Genomic DNA, 23,318 nt, shown 5'->3' on the forward strand with positions numbered 1-23,318 from the left:
ACTGCCCCATGGCTGCCCGTGTATCCCCCTTAAACAGCGAACACATTTATGGAACCGAAGGGCTTCCTGGACACCTGCTTCTCAGCCCTTCACGAGGGCCGTAATTCCCAGTTTCAGGATGACATCTCAGATCACCCAATACTGAAACCAAGACCAGCTTCAAGGTCTTCTGATGACTCGTTTTGCGCTTCTTCCACAGTCTCTGTTCCATTTCAGTACTAGACTTCAGCCACGTTATGGGTTAAGCTGGCTCTTGTGGGTTGGCCCAAGAAACTAACCACCATGTATAACATTATTTCTGTGGGAAAATGCCTTCTGAGTTCCAAGCGAACTTCTGGAATACAAACTATTTGGAACTTTATATTTTCCAAATTAGAGATTGTTGGCAGACTATTTGTTAGTCTATATAGCATGGCCATGAGGTGAATAGTTGATGCCTTGATTGATTCCAGCTGTTTACTGGGGCACCCCTGAGGGGGGACAGCCTGAAGCCAGGATGAAGTACTGGTTGATATTTGGGAACAATGTGCTTTGTTTGATGAAGAATTCCCAAGAAGGTGGGGCAGGCCTTCTCTGAGACTACCCTATCCCCTAACTTGATGGGGACAGTGGTGGCCCATCGGAATCATTACAGCCCTGATGGCTAAAACCCTTTGATATTATCAGAAAGTACAAAAAAATGTAGGGGAGTAGAGGCTTGCCCCTTTTAACCTGATGGAGAGGGGCTGCCCGGCAAAGGAGGAAGGGATAGCAATAGAAATACAATAAAAACATCGTGGTGGAAATAATTGGAACAAAGGACACCCTACTTCTTTTGGCCTTCTCTCTCCAGGAAGGGGGATTGAGAAGCATGAAAAAAAACCCCACAACAAATGGAGGAGGGGGAGGTAATTATCTTCTATGACAATTTACAAAACTGGTGTCTTCTACCAGGAGTCAGAGAGAGGGAGGGGACAACTTCTCCATTCTCAGTTAAAGGGCCCATCTCTGGCTATGTGCCCCCTCCCTGGGGTGGCCATCATTCTAGCTCTGTTGGCAGTGGGCTTTAGAAAGCCAATAAACCCCTGGGCTTTCCCCCCACTTTGGCTCTCTTTCTGGGATCTTTTGGGGTTTTCCCCTCCTGCCTCTCCTATTTTTCTTGACCACATCAACTCCAGCTTCTTAAGAAAAATTTAAACTCTCACCGTCTCCATTGCTTCAATCTCAAGAATGTCCTCATTGCTGAAAAAGAATGAGTGAGTGCAAAGTCACCTAACCCACTATATGTGGTGCTGGGGTTGATGGGTCATTTTCAGTTATGTCCCACTCTTTGTGACCCCATTTAAGAGATTTCTTGGCAGAGATACTGGAGTGGTTTGCCATTTCCTTCTCCAGCTCATTTTACAGATGAGGAACTGAGGCAAACAGGGTTAAGTGACTTGTCCAGGGTCATATGGCCAGTAAGTGTCTGAGGCTGGATTTGAACTTATGAAGAGGAGTTTTCCCAGTTCTAAGGCCAGTGTTCTGTACACTATGGTGTCACCTAGCTGCCCTAACCTACTACTTGTTGCTGGCCCCATGGAGGCATCTACCTACTGGCTCTTTAATGAGCCATTGTAGAATTTTCCCAGGGAACAAAGCTAAGCTCACCACCCTCTACTTAGTAGACTTTGTTTTCTTCCCTTTTTGTCCCTCCCTGGTTTTGTGGTACCTCTCCCATTTGCAACGCCCTTCCTCCTTGCACTCATAGGGGCTCAGCATTCATACCTGATCTTTCTTTGGGTCCGAGGATGTAGTTCATCTGAGCTAGGTGACTGGCATTCATCTAAGGCTACTCTCCTTCCTGACATGAGGTAGCAACTCCCCATTAACCCTTTCGGTTTGGTTGTTTCCAATGTAAAAGTCATTCTCCTTGGCAGAGGAAACAGAAGAATAAGGATGGGCAGCTCTGCCTTCTCTCTGGAGTTAGTTATCATGGTTCCCTTCCCCAATGAGCAGGGGACCCGAGCCCTTCTTTGGACCTCCTTTTTCTTCCCCCAAAGCTTTCTGTTGGAATTACTGGACATTGTTAGTGCTTTATCAGTGATGTTCTTGTGTCTGAGCTTACATTTTCTGAATGTGACAAATTACATTTAAGTTCTATGTTTTCAATGACCAAAACATCTTACAGTCAGGCAAGGAAGGGATGCCATTGACTGCTGTGGAGGGAATGCCCACATCCTGAAGTCACAGATTGGTTGGAGTTTTCCATCAATGTACACTCCTTCATTAATGGAGAACTCCTGCATTTAAGGAGAAGACTGGGTATGTTCCTGGGCATTACTGGGTCTAGTCAGCCAAAGGGCATTGTTGCCTAGGTTGGGAGATGCTGAGTTCCCCAAGGCCCCTTGAATCTGTGCAAAAGAAGTACAAGATTGGGGGTTGGGGTGGGGGCTCTGATCTGCTCTGGGAGAGAATGATGGGAGCCTTTTTGGATAACTACTCTGATGTTCCTTTATTTTGAAATAGCTAATAATTTTGTTGTGCCAAAAAAGAGGAAGATCCCCATGCCCCCATGTCCCACCACCCAAAGACAGGTGCCTTTCCTGCATCCACACCCTTTGAGTCCCTTTACAATGGGGGCTCTTATCTTTTCTTGTGTCCTGGACCCCTCCGGTAGTCAGTCTGGTGAGGCCTCTGAACTGCTCCTCAGAATCATGTTTGTAAATACGTAAAATAAAACAAAGAGGATTATATTGGAAACCAGTTACATATGTTGAAATACAGTTATCAAAATATAAAAAACCCAACAAACTCATGGGTCCCAGATTATGAATCTTTACACACAGTTAAACTTTACAAGCAGTTAAAGGACAGGAGATGCCCACAAGGGATCCCCAAAGCAGAGTGGATAAGAGTGGGTGAGGAATCCAGCTGTCCTGGTGGAATGTCTAGGTAGGGATAGTCCACCGGACCTGCGTTTGGAAGTGTAAGACAAAGAGCCGAGGGAAGAGATCAGGGCTAGGGGTTCAGACTTCAGGGTTGTAGGATCCCTTGATTTTATAGATGAGGAAACCTAGATCCCAGAGCTGTAACTAGGGCAGGGAGACTAGGACCTTTCCCGTAGGCATTGACATCTTGGGTAGCAGGTGCTGGTCATTCTCTGTATGGTCTGTGTTCCCTAGTTCTTTGTGGTCTCCACTGCCAGTCTGCCCTGGGCTGCCATCTTTAGGGTCCCATTATAATTGCTTTCCTCTCCAGGGTTCTCCCTTCATTCTGTCACCACCATGACCTCTGCTATCGCCTCCTACCTCATCTGCTTCCTCCTAGAGTATGGCGGAGTTGGCCATCACCTCTTTCTCCTCAACCCCAGCCTCCCAATAAATTTGCCTTAGATGCCAGAGTTTCTAGTCTCAGTTCTCTCAGGTCAATTAATCAATCATTTATTAAGCACCTACTGTGTGTTAGGCCTGTGGTGGTCCACAGAGTCACATTGCAATAATGGTAGAAGCCATGGGTGTGAATGAGAGGGTAGAGAGATGAGTGAAGTTGAGAGAACTCAGCCCAACGGTCCTTGAAGATGTTTGTAGAGAGAGAAGGAAGAGAAACTTGAGGAAGGTGCAAAAGGTCTGTGAGGACTCCAAGAAGGACTGACCTTTCCTCTCGGAGCCCTTGTGGTCCTCAGGCCCCCCCCCCCCCCCCCAATCTTCTGACTGGTTGTTTTTGTTTATTTTTATTTTTTAATTTTTTTTTAAGCAATTGGGGTTAAGTGACTTGCCCAGGGTCACACAGCTAGTAAGTGTCAAGTGTTTGGTCTGAGGTCGGATTTGAACTCAGGTCCTCCTGACTTCAGAGCTGGTGCTCTATGCACTGTGCCCCCTAGCTGCCCTAGGTTGGTTGTTTTTAAAAAAACGTTTGTGGGGGATGGAGTAGACTGAAGGGTGGAGAACTGATCTGCAAATCCATTTAAATACATGTTATCAATAAGGTATTTTAAGCAATGTGTTCCCTTACTTGCATAATTCACTTTCTTTCTTGTTATTTTTGCCTTCCCTCCCCCACCCCCATTTGTGGGTGATATTATGTTAAACCACCATAATCTGGCATAGTTTCAGTTATAAAACCGGTTAAACAAAAAAAAAAAAAAAAGGTGAGAGTAAAGAGTAGAGCTCCATCCAAAAATAGTGGAAGAGCGCCACCAAAGGTGTTTCCTTTGTTGGGGGGAAGGGAAGGGCCGAGGGCCTGGAGGGCAGATGAGGATGAAGGCTGCGAGCAGGACAGAGGCAAGGCTGGGCTGAAGGCTCCCCCCATAGCTGGGCGCCCTCTCTTCCTTTCCCCCTAACTCTAGTCTCTGGGCGGGGGGAGGTGGGAAGGGAGAAGGCATTTCTTTTGTTCTACATTGTGCCAGGCACTGTGCTCAATGCTTTACATATAACTAGTTTGAATCTCAAAGCAACCCTGGGAGGTAGATGCCATTATTATCCTCATTTTGCAGAAGATAAAACTGAGGCAGGCGGAGGTTAAGAGATTTGTCTCTGTTGATAGAGCTAGGAAGCTCTGAAGTTGGATTTGAATTGGTGTTCTTGAAAGAAAAGCGCAAGGCGAGGTTGGTCCTTGGGCACACTCCTTAGTCTGGATTGTGGTGGAAGAGAACCCTGACCTGCATGAAGAGCCAGTCACGCCCGTCTGGCCGCGCTCACTGTGGCCTCAGTTCTCCTCTTATCCCTCAGCTTTACCTGTCTATAGGAGGTAAGCAATCAAAATAAGACACCGACTCAGCTCTCCAGAAGCCTCGAGGCCACATATGGCCCTCTAGGTCCTCAAGTGCGGCCCTTCGACTGAATCCAGACCTCACAGAACAAATCCCCTTATGAAAAGGATTTGTTCTGTAAAACTTGGACTCCGTCAAAAGGCCACACCCAAGGACCTAGAAGGCCACATGTGGCCGCAAGACCACAGGTTCCCCACCCCTGCTCTAGTTTAATTAGTGGTGGTCCCATCTGTTGTGGTTGGCGGTAGCTAGATAATGGGGTTGAAACAGATGATCCATCAGCCGAGAACATAGGCATTTGTTTTGTTTGATTGTGCAAATTTGCTACAACGGGTTTCTTTTTTTTATTCAATGCAGGGGGGTGGGAGAGAATTAATCAATCAATATACATTTACTAAGCCCTACTATGTGCCAGATACTGTGCTAAACTGGGGATACAAAAAGAGGTAAAAGACAAACACACACACATATATAAATAAAATCTCCTACTTATATATTATTACTGTATATGATATATAAAATCTCTGATTTTATATATATTATTATATATATTACTATATTTTACATATATTTATGTATATTATGTATATTATATATATTATGGCTATAGAAATAAACAACTATATATATATATATGTATAATCTCCTGTGATATATACAGGGTAAAGTAGAACTAATGAACAGAAAGAAGACACTAGAATTGAGAGGGGCTGGGGGGGGGGCTTGCCGTAGAAGGGGGATTTTAGTCAGGGTTTAAGGGGAGCTGGGGGGGTCTGTAGTCCATGTGGAGGTGGGAAAGCATTCCAAACACGTTGATCAGCCAGAGAGAATTCCCAAAGCCTTGAGATGGAAGGTCTCGTTCCAGGGATGGCCAGAGGGCCAGTGTCACTGGATTGAAGACGTGAGAAGCCTGGAAAGGTAGGAGGGGGCTAGGTTATGAAGGGCCTTGAATGCCAAACAGGGAACATTTTGTATTTGATCCTGGAGGCAACTGGTGACCACTGGAGTTTAATGAATAGAGGGGTGAAGCAGTTTGACCTGCAGTTTAGGAAAATCGCTTTGGTGGCCGAGTGGAGGATGGATTGGAGTGTGGAGAAGAGACTTGAGGCAGGAGCCCCCCCCCCAAAAAAAGCAGGCTATGACAAATAAACAAATACATACAAAACAAGCTATATACAGAAGGAAGGCACTAGAATTAAGAGGTGTTGGGGAAGGCTTTCAGTAAATAAATGCTTGTTAACTGAAAAAAAATTATGAAGAAAAAATAGAGAGATGATGTCTATAGCTCCTTCCTGTCTTCATTTTCCCTGACCTCCATGATACAAGATGACTTACGGGCCCATGTGTTTGCTCTGCTAATTCACAGAGCAGCAGACAGTGCTTTGGAAGAGTGTATACAGGTGTGCGATTGGCCAAAGGAGTTTTTCTAGTGGACAAATTCTTCTACTTGTGTCTACTAAGGTCAGGTTGTCAAGTCCTGAGACCATCTGAGTCAAACTGGGAGACTTGGCTGTGGCATTGATGAAACTGCATTCTTCATTTCAGTAAGCAGAGCTCTGTTGTGCAGCTGACTTCAGTTTCCCCCGAGAGAGATGAGTTCATGATAACAACGGCGAGTATGTCATGGAGATTCCAGGAATCACAAGTGTTTCACATAGAAGATTTATTAGAAACTAACATGACATAATTGATAAATCTGGAAAAATTCTACCCAGGAGCCAGGCTTTTGTTTTCCAGAGGCTTAATATTTAGCATTGTTTCTTTTCTCTCCCACCTCCGAATGACTCTATTCCTTTTCCCAATTGGATTTTGCTTGGCAAACTAGAGGTTTCCATTACTGACTTCAATCATGTCCATCAGGAGAAGATCATTTTGTAATTGTGTGAGGTTCTACCCTCCCAAGGCCTCTTCTTGTTCTGGTACTCAGCTTTCTGAATGATGGCCTTGGTGGAAGTGGAATTCACATTTATCTGGAAAGTCAAGATTTGAGAAGCTGACCTTGCAATTGGAGGTGAGCCGGCATTTCTAAATTCTGGGGAAAGTGAGGTAATGAGGGTGGGGTGGAGCTTGAAAGTGAGAGAACAGATTAGATTGGTGGTGTCTGGGAGTGGAGGAATTCTGAGGGGTGGCTGGAGGTGGCGGGTGTTCTAGCCTTCAGAGCTGAGTAGATGGCTGTCTGGACTTCATCCCTGCTTAGAAAATCAAAGGAGAGAGCTGAGCTCCTGAGAGGGGTAATCTCTCCAAAGGCAGGTTCTCGCCCTTCAGACCTATTTCTAAATGGCATGGAATTTCCCTGTTGGATCAATGATGACCCTATATCTGGTTGGGTCAAAAACCTTGGGAATCCCTGCTTTGCAGTCGTTCTGAAGGGGAATCCCAGAGACTCTCTGACCCTCAGTTTCCTCTTTTGGAAAGTGGAGATAGCAGCTGCACCACCTCATAGTAATTGCTCAAACTTAGTGAGTATATATCTCATACCTTAAGGTGCTTTAATGTAAAGCACTTTACCCGAATTATCTCATTCAGTTTTAGGATAGTGGATAAAGAACTGATCGCAGAGACAGGAATACCTGGGTTCAAATCCCACCTATGAGCATATTGACTATTTGACTCTGAATAATTCACTTTTCTCAGTGCCTTTGCTCCTCTCTGAGGCTATAATTGTAGATTTGTATTGGTAGATGGAATTTCCTCCTCAAGGAATGCTCTAAGCTTATAAAAACACAGGTGCCGACAACACACACACATATACACACACCCCCACATCCCTACAAAACAACCCTGTGAGGTAGGTTCAATTCCCATTTTATAGAACGAAGAAGCAGAGAAGTGAAGTGTCTTAACTCAAAGTCCCACCACTAGAAAGAGTCTGAGGTGGGATTCCACCCTCGCTCTTCCTGATGTCCAATTTCCCATACTATCCTTGTTGTCTCTCCCCTTGAAGAGCTGTTGTGAGAATTAATGAATCAGTAAAAGCATTGGGTAACTGCAAAATTCTGGCTGTTCTAGAAATGATCCCTTTTGAGCTTGTGAATAAATGTTCTCCTGCCCTCAAACAAAAAGTCTTATTGAGGTCTTTTGTTTTAAATCACAATCATGTCTTGTTATGTCCCCCTCAACCAACTAGCATTGAGCTCTTCCTTTGTAAAGAAGTGAAAAGAGATAAACAAAAACTGCCTGAGGGTGTATGCAACATTCTGGCCTTCTAGCCCCCCATTTCTGAAAACTTTGTCTGAGGGTGTCTGCAACATTCAGCCCCAGTCCCCCATTTCGGTGATGAAAGGAGGGGGTTACATTCTGTGCTCTCTTCTCTGGGATCAGCCACTGGCTTCTTGAAGACTTGTTGCTCTTTGTGCTTTGAGGTTGGCGTTTTCTTTTTGTGAACATCTCTCTTCCAGTCTTTTGACTCTCAAATCACGTTTTCCTCTCCCTTCCACGTCAGAAGGAGACGCTGAAGCCAGAATCCCAGCTGTCATTGTCTCTGTCAAGCACCATTTGATGGTTTTCCAGTCTTCAATAGATCATGGCTTGACAGTTTTGCTCCATTATGTCCCTGGAAAAAAAAAAACCCTCAGAGTTGAGCTAAAAGTTTGGGATGTCCTAAATAAGAATGGAATTTCTCATTCTCACTGACAGTTACCTCTTCTATCTTTTTATCTGAAGAGCCCTCCCCACACAGAAGCTTTCTGAGTCTGTCTGCCTATTCATCAAGATGAATGTATGTGGAGAGATGATTTCTTCTGCTGAGAGTTTCCTCGCACAATAGCTCCAGCTAGGGCAGTTACCCTTCTGCAGGGATGGCTTTGAGGTTATTGTTCCCTTTCTCCTCTGCATTAGCTTCTGAATTGCTTTTCATGACAAATTAAAACTTCTGTGGGCTGGATGAATTGGAGTTAGGAGCTTAGGATGTGGGGAGATGCTCTTACTGAATAACTCAAGTCTGGATGTCTGGGTTGTCTCTGAGTCATCCCGGGCTGTTTGTCCTTGCTTCTAAAGACAGGTTCTGGTTAGGGGCATGTGCTTTGTATGTGTGAGGGAGAGTATGAGTGTGTGTGTGTGAGTATTGTGAGGGTGTGTGTGAATCAGTGTGGGTTTGATGGAGTGGACAGGAATGTGTCTGTGAACGTGAGCTGGGTGTGGGGCTGGGGTCTCTCAGGTTTCCTAACATAAAAAATGAAATGGTTATGAGATCAGCAAACTGGCCTGCTCACAATTCCCTGTATAAAGCACCCCATCTTCTGTCTCTTTGTCTTTTCACAGATAGTCTCCAATGCCTAGAATATACTTCTTCCTCACCTTTACCCCCAGGCATCCACCCCCCTCTTTCTTCAAGGTCTGGGTGCTGCCTTTGGCCTGAGGTCCATCTTCCTCCTCAGATCTCAGTCCTTGCTCACTCTTAAAATCCCTTTGTAGGTACTTTGTACTTATTTGTGTAAACGAATAAATTTGCAAACATTTCTTAAGCACTTGCTATGTGTGAGGCCCTCTGCTAAGCTCTAGGTCTACAGAGAAAGGCAAAAGCACTATCCCTGCCCTCAAGGAGTTCATGGTCCAAGGAGAGGGACCACGTGTAAATCCCATAACTAGGTACCAATGAGATATCGAGAGTGGATGGAACCTTCTAAGGAGGGTGGACACTCCTTGGAGGGAAGGACTGTTTTGCTTTTCAACTTTGTAGCTCTGGTGCCTGGTACATAGTAAGTACTTAACAAATGTTTGTTGAATTAAATTGAATAGGGTAAATATCCCTTAATATCCCAACAAGGACAGTTAAAGAAATGATTAGTCTTGTTTAGAACTGGGAACAAAAGACAAAGTCATTGATTGATAAATAGCTTAAAAAAGTTTTATTGATGCCTTTTGTTTTTACATCATGGTTAATTTCTGGATATTACAGCCTCCCTCTGATTCCCCCCAAATTGAGTCCCTCCCTTGTAACAAAGGAAAAAAAAAGGAGCCCAACCCCAAAAGACTGAGTATGACAGTGTCTGCAGCAGAATACATGTGGACTGCCTGCCCCCGAGTTCTTTAGTTAAATGAGGAAGGTGTGTTTCATCATCTGTTCTCCAGGAGTATGCTTTAGTCAATAGCTCTTAACTTACATGCTTAGGATTAAAAAAAAGAGCATATAGATAGAAATAGAAAGTTATAGACAAGATGTATCTTCTTGTATATCCGTGACTTGTGCTCTGAGAGAGTGACCATTTCTAAGATTATATATGTGTGTATGTGCCATATATAGGTATATAAAACCCCCATATTTTGTGTGTGTGATATTTTGTTAATGTACTGTTAATTGTTAATACATAATGTAATGTGATGTATTGTTAATATTTTACAGGAAACTTGTTTTCTTTCTAAATATATGATTTTTAAAGAGTTGCTACTTTGTCAAGTATGATTTTAATTCTTGGGAATCCATCTATTTTTATCATGGAAGTCAATGGAAAAAACTCAATTTCTAGAAATTCGCTTTATAGCCAACTTTCTTTTTAGAAAGAGCACACTTATTCTCGAAGCAGTTAAACCCATATCATTTCCCTCCCTAGCCAGGGATACTTAACTCCAGTTAATTATTACGCGATATTATTGAGAAAGGACTCTGTGCTTCCTGTCCTATGTCATATGGACTGTTATTTTAGATGGGAAAATCTATAATCTTGATTTATTTCTTTAGTCATTTGCTGAAATTCCTTTTAAGCAATAAGTGCATCTTAAATGGCCTAGAAAGATAGGCTTACCTGGAGACTTGCCAATCTTATCAAGCAAGCTTTAAAAGAGGAGTGGCAAGGTAGGGAGAGGAGGCTTGGAGGAGGTGGGAACATGGTGCAGAGGATTGGTACCTGCAAGTCTTCCAACATGTCTGATAAGGGGCCACCCAGCCCCTGAATAAAGACCTCTAGGCAGGGGGAGCCCATCACTTCCCCAGGCACTCCCTTCCATGGTAGGGCAGCTCTCATCATTATTGACTTCTCTGGAAACCTCTTGTGTTGAGGTCTGCCCTCTGGGGCCAAAGGGAAAAACCTTATCTGTCTTCTGCATGACATGCAGCAGGGAGTTCTCTTTTTCATAGTAAATATCCCCAGGTCCTGCTACTGATCCCTCTATCGCACAGTCTCTGGAATGCTCAGCATCTCAGTCACACTCTCTCTGAACCCTCTCCAGTTTATCAGTGTCCTTCCTAAAAAATGGCACTCAAGATTGAACCCGATACTTCAGATGGGATCTGATCAAGGTAAAGGAAGAACAATTGTTGGGCAGCCTGGTGCACAGTAAAGAGCAGGATGGATTTGAATTCTGGCTTTGCTCCTTAGAACCCTAGATCTAGAGCTGGGAGAGACCTAACGGGTCACCATCACACTGAGGAATCAGGCATCCACCAAAGGACCACTCTTAGCTTCATATTTTTCATCCTGTCTCACTGGCTTAACACTCATCACCTTTTTTTCATCTTTTTTTTTTTTTGGTGGTGGTGTTGATTGGGGTTGAAATTATGAGTTGGTCTGCATAGGGAATTCCCACTTTTAGAAACTCCTTCCACCTATGAGGGTCAGCAACTTGTCTGTCACTTACAGTCTTGAATGTGGCTCTTCTGACTCCAGGATTGCTCTCTTTTTGGAGTGCTGTCTTTTTTCAGAATCTGGCCAAGGATGGCAAAAGGTTTTGTTGTGCAAGAAGGCTGCTCAAACGAGTCATCCCAAACAGTGGATTTTTACAAAAGGTAGTTTTATTTAAAATGGCTACAATTACATAAAGTTTCTTTTAAAATTATAAAAACTCCATAAATACAACATAAATAATACTTTTTTTTAGGGATGGGGAAGAAGGCTAGATCTGTGATTTTACTGGGTCGAGATGGTCTTGGATAAGGGAACTCTTTCACCAGTGCTAGTTCACACTCTCTGTGGACTTTGACTTAAAGAGTTTTGTGGGTCACTGAGAACTTAGTAACTTGTCCAAGGTCATCCAGTCAGTCTGTGTCAGAGGAGAGACCCGAGGCCAGGCTTTCTGGTTCTGAAGCTAGCCCTCTGCTCAGCAGATCACTGGAGGGAAAGGCAACTCATCCATTTCGAGAGATCTCCTGGGTCTGAGCCCAGGGAACAAGGTTGGCAGCTCCCCTCTTAATAAGGATAGCATATAAAAATAAAAAATATTTTAAGTGTTTTAAAATACATAAATTAATATTACCTTATGGGGAATAAATATTACTTAAATACAAATAAATTAATTTAAAATAATTAAGAGTTGTGCCTTACTGCTCATACTTATTTGTTCTTCATAAAGAACAACCTGGCAATCTGTCTATTGAACAGATTTTTCAATGAAGGAAGGAACAGGCTTGAACTAAAACGTTCAGGCAGCAATACTCCTAGTGTGCAGAAACCGAACCACCCGGATGGTCCCCTCCATGAAGCGGGTGTAGTGCCACAGGATGAGACGGAGAGCCACGTTCTTGGACCAGGTTTTCAGGGATTGCAATTCATAAAGCAGGTTCTTGGAGGCAATTGGGTCGAGGGTGGGTACTGCATCCGCCTTTTTTATCTGGGGGGAGGAGAAAAGAAAAAAACAACAAGGTTATTTTTAGTTTTCTTCTGAAATTCTCTTGTAGAGAAGGCCCTCCATTACTTCTGGGAGACGTGATTATGGTTGGGAAATACTGCGAACATGAACCAAATCTAATGATGGGAAGGCAGTTGGGCTCCTCCCTCCTTGGTGTTGGATGTAATCCCTGTTTCTGATGTTTCTTGGCAAGGAACCTGTCTGGGCCCTCCATTGTGCAGTTAGCAAGGTTCCCTCCATTTGTTATCTCTTGTTCCAGTGATGGAAGAGAAGCTGTCCTTTTAATGACCAGGAATATTTTTGTGATTAATTCACTGTCAGTCAGAGTCTCGCTCTAGGGAATTTCATGATCTCAGGCCCCTCATCATCTTTGTTATCGCAGGGCCTTGCTCACAGTAGGTACATAATAAATGCTTGATAAATTGAATTACTATATGCTATTTTTAGGCTCCCTGAAATAGGCTTGTCTCTTAAGGTGCTAAAAGTCCAGGGTAAATTCTAGCTTTTACTTGAGGGGATCGTCAGTGGTTTGAGAAAAGGTCAGAAGGGCTTTGGGGTGGCTAGCTTTGGCCCTTCTTCCTGTCACCAGGAGGCTGGTATCTGTGGAGAGAAGTGTTTGAGCAGTGGCTTAAATATTCTGGGTCCAAATTAGCTGAGAAGCCAAACAAGCGCACGTCAAGAAGACAGCCAGGAAGTAAAGCTTCGACGCGGCTCAGTGCCTCCACCTGCTCGGCCTTGGTCGGGCCCCTTATTTTTGGCCCTCCATGGTTCAATGACTTTCCCACTTTTCCTAACACAGCTTCTCTGAATTCACCAAATTCAAAGACTGTACTGAAGACCCAAGACGGCCTCCTTGCAAATGTCTGGGACCATCCCAGCCAAAAGTAGTTGGTCCTTCCGCTGTGGAGACAGCTTGTGCTCAGTCTGTAGAGAGAGGTTGCGGCACCTCAGTTCAACAAACTCAGTCCTGTAAACACTTATGTGGCACCTACTATGTGCAAAGCACTCTTGGCAACTGTTGCAAATTGATCACTGACAGCTAGAGAGAAAATGTCCTCCAGCATGGCTGTTGGTATACAAAACCCATCCAGCAATTCATTTGGTCGTATGACTGCACTGTGAACACGGTTCTCTGTGAAGCATGGGAACATTTCCAGAGGGTCCATTTTCTGATGTCTTCATGAGACTTTCCTGCCTTTGTAAACTTCAGGGGATATATTCTTTATCAAATTAGGAGGCTGTTGACCCAAGGCATATTTTCATGCTGTCAGGAAATCTCCTATCCTTCCTTAAATCGCTATCTTGGGGCTACATAGACTTCAACAAGATAATGTATGTAATACACTTTGCAAACTCTTAAGCACTGTATGAATGTCTATTATTATTATTATTATTATTATTAATTCTTTTCAGTGATAGAGAAAATGCCCAAGTTCTCAGAATCTCTGGTCATCACTCTCTCTTTCAGAAATTGTTCTCCTGATCTGTTTCAATCTCTCTCTACTTTAGTCTCGGACTTGGAAGAAGTGGTGTGAGTCAGAAGGCTAAGGCAATCAGTGGCTACAAGTGGAATTTCCCCCTTTTGGTATGTATGTCATCTTCGGAATCTGGCTGCGGTGACCGCTCCTTTGGACAATAACAGACTGCGTGTCACTTTTGCGTACTGTTGCCTCCTCTTTGATATCTGCCATGCCTAACCCTCTGCTGTCCCCTAAGACTTTTTAGTCAGAAAGTTCCCAAGACTTCCCCTAAAAGTGAAAAGCAATTCCTAGTTTTAACTGGGGCTGCGGCCATGATTTTTTCTTTAAGTTTTCTTGACAGCTGGCACGTGTTTCAGACAGGCACAGGAAGAGATATTTCCCACTTCCTGGCTCTCAAGGACTTCTGAAGTTAATGTGGAGTGCTATTTATTTCAACTCTCTACAGCTGGCACAAAAATGAGATGTCCCAACAGCTTCCACAGAAAGAAGGAAAGCAGCGCTTTAATTGCCAGGAAGCCTCTGATGGGGCTTTTTGTCGGTTTTTAGCTGGCTTGTTTTTGATAAATATTGCATTTTCTTTGGGAAGTCTGTTACTTGGGTCTGCCTATTTCCAATTCTAACTGTGGCCGCTGCTTCTTGGAATGCACAAAAGGAAACTCACCGAGGGCTTCAGTTTGTGGACTAGTTGAACTGTACCCATTCTTAGGTATTGAAACTTGTTATCCTTCATCTCTATTTCCAGGTACTGAAGATATGTATCAAACTCCTGAAGTCCACTGATGATCCTTAGCAAGCACATCTCCTTATGTGAAAAAGAGAAAACTTACGGTTACCAATAGGAAAAAAATATTATCTAGAAATAATTAAAATTGATATTTTAAAGCAGAGCCTGTATGACTCCTTTTCCCTTTCCTTTACCCCTCTAACAAAATGAAAGTGCTTCTCCTATAATATCATCTCATTTCTCCGCCCAATGGCCCTGTGGAGTTGGAAAAGCCCAGCTGCCTTATTTTCCATCTGGACAAACAGAGACACCACTTCAGTGATTTTGCTACAAGCCAAACAGGTGTTGAGATCTGGGAATAGCCCTCATTCCCCAGATTCTCCCTCTCCTCTTCTCTGTCTTAAATTATAGATCTTCCCTAGGCCTGTGGGTCTTTGACTTGGACTCTTTTCATGGCATAATCAAGATTCAGGACAGATTACCTCACTGTTTGGATGTGAGAGGGACAGATCAGAATGATTTCATGAAGAAGGGGGAGCTTGATAGCATGCCAATGACCAGCTAGGGAGGTCAATGGACCATGTAATGGAGGATAATCTGTCTGATATCTCTTAGAGTCTTCCATTCTTTGAGATTTGGAGGTGTAAAAAGACATCCACACCAACAGAAATACCTAGGTTTGTTTAAAGACATGAAAATGGGACCATCATTGGGACCTCTTAAATTAGCTGCCAAGCGAAATGCATATTAGATAGATAGATGGATGGGTGGATATAGAGATAGAAAAGAGGGTATCTATCTATCTATCTATCTATATATATACATACATATATATAAAACACATCTATCAATCTATCATCTATCTACCTATCTATCAATCGTCTATCTATTCTTATCTATCTACCTATCTATTCATCTTTCTATCAATCATCTATCTATTCATCTATCTATCAATCATCTATTCCTATCTATCTACCTGCCTATTCATCTATCGTCTATCTACCTATCTATTCATCTGTCTATTCATCTATCTATCAATCATCTATCTATTCATCTATCAATCATCTATCTATTCATCTATCTATCAATCATCTATCTATTCATCTATCAATCATCTATCTATTCATCTATCTATCTATCTACCTATCTATTCATCTATCTATTCATCTATCTATCAATCATCTATCTATTCATCTATCAATCATCTATCTATTCATCTATCTATCTACCTATCTATTCAACTATCTATCATCTATCTACCTATCTACACCCTCTTTTCTCCTGTATGGCACATCTTCCTCCCTTAGGTGTGGCTGGACCTCAAGATGGAAGTCCTCTGTCCCCAATTCACTGTTCTGTGTCTTTCATAGCCACACCTTCTCTGCTTGTGGCTACACCACGGGGACTGCCTGAGAACAAGGGCAGTCACACGCATGGCTGGGAGCCAAGGTGTCCTTGGTTTGCCTCATAGCAGGAGGCCGTGGGGAAGCCGCTAACTCGGGAGCCAGGAGACCCGAGTCTCGGGCCCAGTCCTGCCCCTTATCAGCCTTGTGCTGTGGGCTAAGTTGTCTCCCTGCTCCCCACTGCAGACTCCCCATTGGTGAAATGAGGGTTTTGTCCTGGAGGATCTCCATGTTCTTTCCAAGTCAGCTCTTCTCTGGCTCAGGGGCTCAGTACCTCATTGAATCCGGTAATCAAGCATCCATCTCTCTCTGTGATGTTGGGAAGGTTCAGGTTGTTTTCGGCTAGTGCTTCATTGCTATCATCACACAGGTTCAGGGTCTGACACATCTGGGAAGAGAGACAAAGCAGTCACGATCATACAGATGTTTCTAAAACAAGAGACAAATGGGCTATCCAATTCCAGAATCTCAGATTCTCAAAGTTGGCCAGGAGCCTGCGTGGGCATCAGGTACAACCCATGCCCAACATGGAAACCACACTCTGATCTTCCCAGCAAGTGAGAATCAGCCTTTGCTCATGGACTCCCAAAGATGGGGGACTCACTACCTGCATAGCTGGCATCGTTCATTTGTCAGCGATTTCTTCCCAATATCAAACCAACATGGGCCTCTTTGCATCTTCCGCTATTGCTGCCCCGTGGTGCCAAACAAAACAAGCCTAGCCCTTTGCCACATTATACCCTTTCAGATCCTCAAAGACAACTCTCATGTCCTCCCTTAATTCTTCTCTTTCCCAGGCTGACGATCCCCACTTTGTGTTTGACAATAGGAGGGTCAAGCTTTCCTCTAAAAATGCATGAAGGACTCCTTATGGTCTAGGCATACCCGGGAAGAACAGTGCCAAATGAATGACATTACAGTTTGGATGTTCTTTTAACCTTTCTGTGATCTCCCATCAAAGAAGGCTCACGCTTGCAAAGGGGTTATATGTCTTAGCATTTTAAATCTATTTTTCTTCCTTTGGGGAAGATTTCACTATTGAGAGTTCACAATCAAATAATCTTACACTGCGGCCACCAGCTGCCAAGAAGCCCAGTGTTCTCTGGAGTTGAGAATTTTCTAATCCTTCTAGACAGTGTCAACAAGGTAGAGATTCCTTATTTTCAAATGTAGAAAAAGGAGGCCCAGACAAGTAGATGGGAGTTATCCCAGATCAGGGATGGAGCTGGGGGTGTAAGCCAAGTCCCCTGAATTCCATCCCGGTCTTCTCCAGAATGGAAACTAACCTCTTGAGACCCAGCTAGCAGATGAGAAAAGTACAGAAGAGGGGGTTCTGTCTCTGACTGCCTGGGTCCAAAGGTAGAGGCAAGGTCCTTCAAGCTAAGTGGCAGCCAGTGCCCCATTCCGACTCGGGGGCCAGAAGGAGGAATCCTGAAAGTCCAGGCACCGCCCTCCTCCATCCAGCCAACCTCCTACCCACCTTATTTTTAAGATCACTAGCCGTTGTGTGGAGGTGCTTTGCAAATTCGAGATCAGGATTGCTGGATGATTTCCTTAGGACCTCATCCCCTGGAGATCCGTCCCCCAAGGAATCTGGGATGGGGAGAGCAGCTGTGGCCATGAGGAGCATCAGGATGAAGGCAAGTGGCCTAAGAGATCCTGTGACTGGGGAAAGGGGAGAGAGCGGAGTGAGATCACCACGCAGCCGCTCAGGCTGAACTTCCTCCTGCTGGCTAGCTTCCACTAGGGCCAGAGCCAGACGCACACACACACACACACACACACAGCTTCCACTAGGGCCAGAGCCAGACACACACACACACACGCACACACACACGCAGAGCTACTGGGACAAGGCCAGAGCTCAGCATTCCCCTTACTTACTTTGGAGCAGAGGGTTCATGTCTCAGGGTGTTGAACGCAGGTTTGAGTTTCTGGTGGTCTGGAGGGCAGAATGAGCCACCCGACATCCCTGATCTGTATTTATTAGCGTTGAGACTCAAAAATGAACTTGCTTGGGAAAATCCAATGTTTTGACAAATCTTTGGTGGGGGTGGAGCTGGGGCTGGGTGTGAATTTAGAGGAAACCTTATTAACGTTGTGCAAGAGTCAAACCGTGACGTCCTTTAGCATCACCGGAGTAAGGCTGGACAAGGCTTGGGTCATCAACTTCAGCCCCTAGAGGCCCCTGCGGGATCATTCTTCTATCGTTCTACACTTTCTTTTTTTCAGTGACTCAGCAGTTAGGCCTCTCTTGGGAAAGAGGAGCTGAAGGAAGTCAGAGAGGGCTGAGATCAAGTTTCAGTGACAAGGTAACTGGCTGAAATTCCGGAAGTTTGCCCACCCCCAACTCAAAGGAAACCCAGTAGACCAAAACCCATATTTTTGTTGTTGTTCAGTCATGTCGACTCTTCGTGACCCCATATGAGGCTTTTTTGGCAAAGGGACTAGAGTGGTTTGCCATTTCCTTCTCCATTTCATTTAACAGATGAAGAACTGAGGCAAACAGGGTGAGGTGACTTGCCCAGGGTCACACAGCTAAGAAGTGTCTGAGGCCAGATTTGAACTCGGGAAGATGAGTCTTCTTGACCCCCAACCCACACTGACAAAACATAAAATAGTGGTGGGGTAGGCATTTCCTTGATCAAAGGATTTGTGATTCTATGAAACAGTGTGTTAAAGGATACATCGAAATACTGAGTTCTGCCGGATTGTTTAAGAAAATATTTGATTCACCAAAATTTTCTTTACTCAAAAGTCAGTAATTTTAAACAATTTTTTAAATTTAAAATTTGATTTGATTTGGCACAACAGATCCTTTTCCAACAAATATTCAAACCAGTTCCTTCCTGAAGGGTGTTTCCCCAGAGAGTTAAGTCCAGTTGCCCAATAGAGTGATTGGAGTTTGGTTGTGAGCTCTTTGGGGACAGAGAATGTCTTTTGCTTCTTTTTGTGTCCCCAGTGCCTGGCACAGTGCCTGGCACATAGTAGGTGCTCAAAAGATGTCCATTTCATAGTTCATAGCATGTTAAGAGATACAAAGGCCATAGGCTTTAACCTTAACCTTCTGGTACCAATGTTGACCTGAATTCTGTTCTCCTGTTTGTGGCACCATTATTTAATTTACTGGAGTCACTGTTGTGTCCTGGGCCTTTGTGCTCTGCTTTCTTCAGTTGGTATCATTCCATCTAAATTTCCCTATACATATAATTTTTAGCAGCACCTCAGCTGCCTAGAGTTAGGCCCACCCACGTTTCCAATAACAGATCAAACAAATCACAGGTATTCCAGTTAGGGTAACTGGATTTTTACTTTCAGTAATTTTTAAACATGGTCATACAGTGATAAAGCATCGACTGACCTGCAAATCAGTAAGTTCTATCTGAAAATGGAGCACAAACTCAGGAGTATTTTCTTACTTTCATCCTTTCCTTTGCATAAGGCCAACTACTCCTTAAGTTAGTTAGTGAAGAATTCAAAACTTAATTATTTAATTACCTGGAAATCTCAGAGTAAGTAACCTGGATTCCATTAATTTGTTTTTTTGATATATAATTGGTTTCTTTTGGGGTCTACTGTATTTTATTTGATATGTTGAGACAGGATTCTGAGGAGGGGTCCCTAGGCTTCGTGATTGTGCCAGAGAGTCTGTGACCTCCAAAGGGTTGACAACCCCTTCACTACCTGCTTCTTCTTTCAGATCAATCTTCTGTCTTTGACTGAGGAATTCTGCAAGGAATTCTGTTTCTGTGCTCTGCCAGGTATCCTTACCATGTGGCACAGGGGAAGGTCACTGCTGCCTGGGGGTGGCCACTGGGTGGTATGGATGTAGAGGTAATGGGAGAATAGAGTCCCAGAGGAGATAGCTGGGGTGCTAAAGCCTCAGGAGTGGACAGGGCAGAGGGGAATGCCAAGACCCAAACCTCCCCTCATTTCACTTGGGGTGGTGCGACAGCATCAGCCAAAGCTCCCTGCAGCAGCAGCAACAGAATCACCAGGATAACAGTCAGCAGTCAGGAGCCTGAAGCACTTATGAGGAAGATGAGGAAGAAAGTATGTTGTACCCCTCCTCCCTGCCTGCTCCCTGACATTGCCCATCTCTGTTGGTAGCCAGGGCTGCAACTGGCTGAGCCCTTGACCCTGCTGTCATCTCCTCCCTTTCTTTGACCATGGTCACTCTGGGTTTCAGGTACTGAGGGTCTCTGGCCTGCCGAAGAAATGAGAGAGTTCAGGTTTTGCAGAAAAATCTCTTTTTAGCCGGAGTGACGTGTCTCAAAGTAAGAATAAACAGAAATGTGGACGATGTTTCTGTCCTCATGGGATGGCAGTACCAGGAACCACAGAACATGTCTTTAATTTCTAAAGCTAGAGATGCACTTGACTCATTCACAGTTTGGGTCAGGCCAGCTCTGCCCATGCTGCTCTGAGGGCCCTGCCCCCCATCTCCTCCTGCCCATGTGCCACAGACACTTGACCCCTGGTTTACATGATAGCCATGGGTGGTGCATAGAATCAAATGTTGGCTTTTGGTCAGCACCTTCACCTCTGAGTGAGAACGTCACTTCAATGTCTTAAGCCAATGGGACTCTCTGCCTGCTGGCACCATATTCTGCCAGGGTGCCACGTGAAGTGAAAGGGGAAGTAGGTAATGACTGGCAGCCCCCCTCAGGATGTCTGTTTCAGCTGTCCCTACGATGAGAGTGTTTCTTTCTTTTCTTTCTTTTTTATTTTTTTCTGGCTCCACCAACTGGAATAATTGCCATTGATCAGAGGGTTACCTGAGAAATGATGGTAACCCACGTGAATTAAAACAAGTACAGTTTCCAATGAGACTGACCATGTTTTGACCATAGAGCTTGTTTCAAAGGAGGCATGATGGAACCCAGTAAGACTTCTGGCTTTATCAGCATTTACCAGGGCCCTTACACTAGACAGCTTGGCCTTGTTGGCTGGGGGTAGAGATTAGCTGTCAACAAAGCTGCCATCTTTGAAATGTCTCTCCTTTGGACCTCGGGCTGACTAGTAATGACCATCTCTTCCTCTGGCTTCTCCTGCCGCAGCGGGGTGCCATGCAAAGGGAGTCATGGAAAGGGAGAGGACATAGGTGCAAATTCTGGGTCTGTATCACCTTCAGCAAATCTCTTCATTTCTCTGATCGATCTCGTGTGCCCTATCCAGCTCCAGGTCCTGTGATGCCCAATCCCTCCTCCTCCTCTTTATTGGCCCCATCTGGCACATCCCAAATCATATTGCAGGTCAGTAGAAGGTTTCCTGACTCCCAGGTGGTCCATTGTCATATCCACCAGGCTACACTGCCTCCCCTTCTCAGGGGTGCCTGGCAACTGTACTCAGGGAAGGAAAGAGAGGTGAATCCTGCAGATCAAGGCTTTCCAGGAGGCTCTCAAACTACCCGGAGTTGTTGCATGCCCAGAGAGTCCACTCTCCTGCACTCCTGGCTACCTCCTTCCTCTCAGATTCGAAAATCCCAGTTAGCTCAGCTGGGAGGGAAGTAGACTCCCTTGGGAGCAGTGGAATAGATTCTTCCCAGGGTGACTATATGGACTTCTGGGGCTGAGCTGCTGAAGCCTCAGGACAGGCCACGGCCATCTTCCGTCAACGTCTACACAGAGTGGAGGTGGGAGACTTCAGGGGACTTCACTAACTAAGAAGCATCTGGTCTGCATCCCCCTTCTCTATGGAGGTGAGTCTGGCTGGGTTTCCTCCTCTTTTGTTTCTGTTTTACAGTGAAAAGCTTCAGAAGCGATATGTTCCCTTATTCTTAAAATATATTGACTTGAGCCACTTTCAGGTTCTGAGGCTGTCTTCCTCTGAAGATCAGCAGCTTGAGACAGAAACCAAAATGCAAAGTGTTGCTGAGTTCTCTTCATTTCCTTCCTCCGTCCCTTCCTCTTCTCCCTTGCCCTTGATTAAAGTGCTAAGAAAACCGCTGGATAGCGTCATCCACTGTGGACAGCTGAGCTGAATATTTGGTTTTTATGTTTCCCTCAATGTAGTTGAAGGAATACAGGGCTTATGTGAGAAGGTTGGTCTGAAACTCCTTTAGTTGGGTGACCCCTGAGCAATCTTCCCTGAAACCTTCTGCTTTTCCTTCACTTTTCCTTGTATTATATGTACCTAAGTACAGAAGAATGGAAGCTCCATGAGAGCAGAGACTCCTAGCATAGTGCCTTGCAGACAGTGGGCAATTAATAAATGTTTACTGCTAAACCAACCTTGACTTGGAGTTTTCCTTTTGTGTGTATGGGGTGGGTGCTTGTTCACATGTTTTCCTGGGGAAGTGAATTTTCCATTTCTGCATCTCAGGAGGAGGAACCTGGCTGTTCTGTGTCCACCATCAAAGAAGCCTTCCCATGGGGCCATTGATAACAATTTAAAAAAAACCAAGCTACTAAGACCTTCTCTAATGCATATGGTACCATGCTTGGGGAAGGAAGTGAAAGAGTATTTGTTAGGTGTCCTGAAGTCCAAGACTAGCTTGTGGGCTAGGGACCTATGAAAGCCCTCTGGGCCAGTCCCCTAATTTTACAGAACAGCCAAGTCCCAGGGAAGTGAACTGACTGGTTACCCATGGCTGAAGAGGGACTAAGAGTCAGAGGTGCGATTTGAACCCATGTCTTTTAATTCCAGAGCTAGTATCCTGAAACATAATTTCATGAAAAAAATGGATTCAATTTGGCTTATTTTACTCAATTCATTTAAAAAGAATTGAAATAATCACACATTGTCAGGTATCACATGGGCAGAATTAGATTGAATTTTTCCTTTTTGTTTGATCACGGCAGTGGAGAGTATGCTATGAAAGCCCCTTTCCCTTCTTTAGCCTCAGTGTCCTCATCTAAAAACTGAGGGGGTTGGACTTTGTCTCTGAGGCCCCTTCCAGCACTAAATCTTTGACCTTGTACCACTAGTATTTAAGGAAAGAGTTGGAACAGTGATAAGAGATTTCAAAGGAGACTCAAACCATGGGACGGAGACAAGGATGCTCAGAATTCAGCCTTTGTCCAGCCAGGAGGCATTTCCTAGATGCAGGAGACCCAGAAGGGAAAGTCTCCAGATGATGACCCTTCCTTTCCCCTGCCTAGCTCATCATCCCCACCTATGGGGGTAGCTTATATAGCTACTTAACAGAGTCCTTTCTCTCCTTCACGAGGCTGAAAGTGTAAGAGTTGAGATTACTGGCTTGCAACATCCTCCCCAAACTCTGTTTTGGTCATTCCTTTCCTTTCCTACTGGTGGTGACTTGGTTTCTTATGCAATCAATATTTGCCTTCTCAGTAATGTCTGAAACAAAATTTTTTGTGAGCTGTATGTGTGTGTGTGCTGTCAATCTTGTCATTTACTTTCCTCCAGTGGTGGTTCAGAATGAAAAACAAACAAACATCTCTTTGCAAAAGTAAGAG

The 23,318-nt window shown here is 44.4% G+C and overlaps 1 protein-coding gene and 1 long non-coding RNA gene across 2 annotated transcripts; one reads left to right on the top strand and one right to left on the bottom strand.

Moving 5' to 3' along the window:
* Positions 1-4,299: 4,299 nt before the first annotated feature.
* On the top strand, positions 4,300-14,652 carry LOC114050572. Its single transcript, XR_003570022.1, has 3 exons — positions 4,300-4,707; positions 13,799-13,874; positions 14,513-14,652. It is a non-coding gene; the product is annotated as an uncharacterized LOC114050572 (long non-coding RNA).
* On the bottom strand, positions 11,435-17,889 carry LOC114050571 (interleukin-6-like). The gene is made up of 5 exons (XM_027872366.1): positions 17,782-17,889; positions 17,378-17,562; positions 16,172-16,285; positions 14,432-14,572; positions 11,435-12,271 (listed from the first exon to the last, which is right to left on the bottom strand). The coding sequence occupies exons 1-5, from the start codon at positions 17,798-17,800 to the stop codon at positions 12,083-12,085; spliced, it is 648 nt and encodes a 215-aa protein (XP_027728167.1). The 5' UTR covers positions 17,801-17,889; the 3' UTR covers positions 11,435-12,082.
* Positions 17,890-23,318: the final 5,429 nt, after the last annotated feature.

The sequence above is a fragment of the Vombatus ursinus genome, unplaced genomic scaffold, assembly GCF_900497805.2.
Source record: "Vombatus ursinus unplaced genomic scaffold, bare-nosed wombat genome assembly UNPS02014799.1, whole genome shotgun sequence".
Classification (NCBI taxonomy): Eukaryota; Metazoa; Chordata; class Mammalia; order Diprotodontia; family Vombatidae; genus Vombatus; species Vombatus ursinus.

Coding starts and splice junctions, on each gene's coding strand:
- LOC114050571 (XM_027872366.1), bottom strand. Junction 16,286..17,377: donor CTAGTGATCTTAAAAATAAG/GTGGGTAGGAGG, acceptor CTCTCTTCCCAG/ATGTGTCAGACCCTGAACCT. Junction 12,272..14,431: donor TCCACAAACTGAAGCCCTCG/GTGAGTTTCCTT, acceptor TCCTCCCCCCAG/ATAAAAAAGGCGGATGCAGT.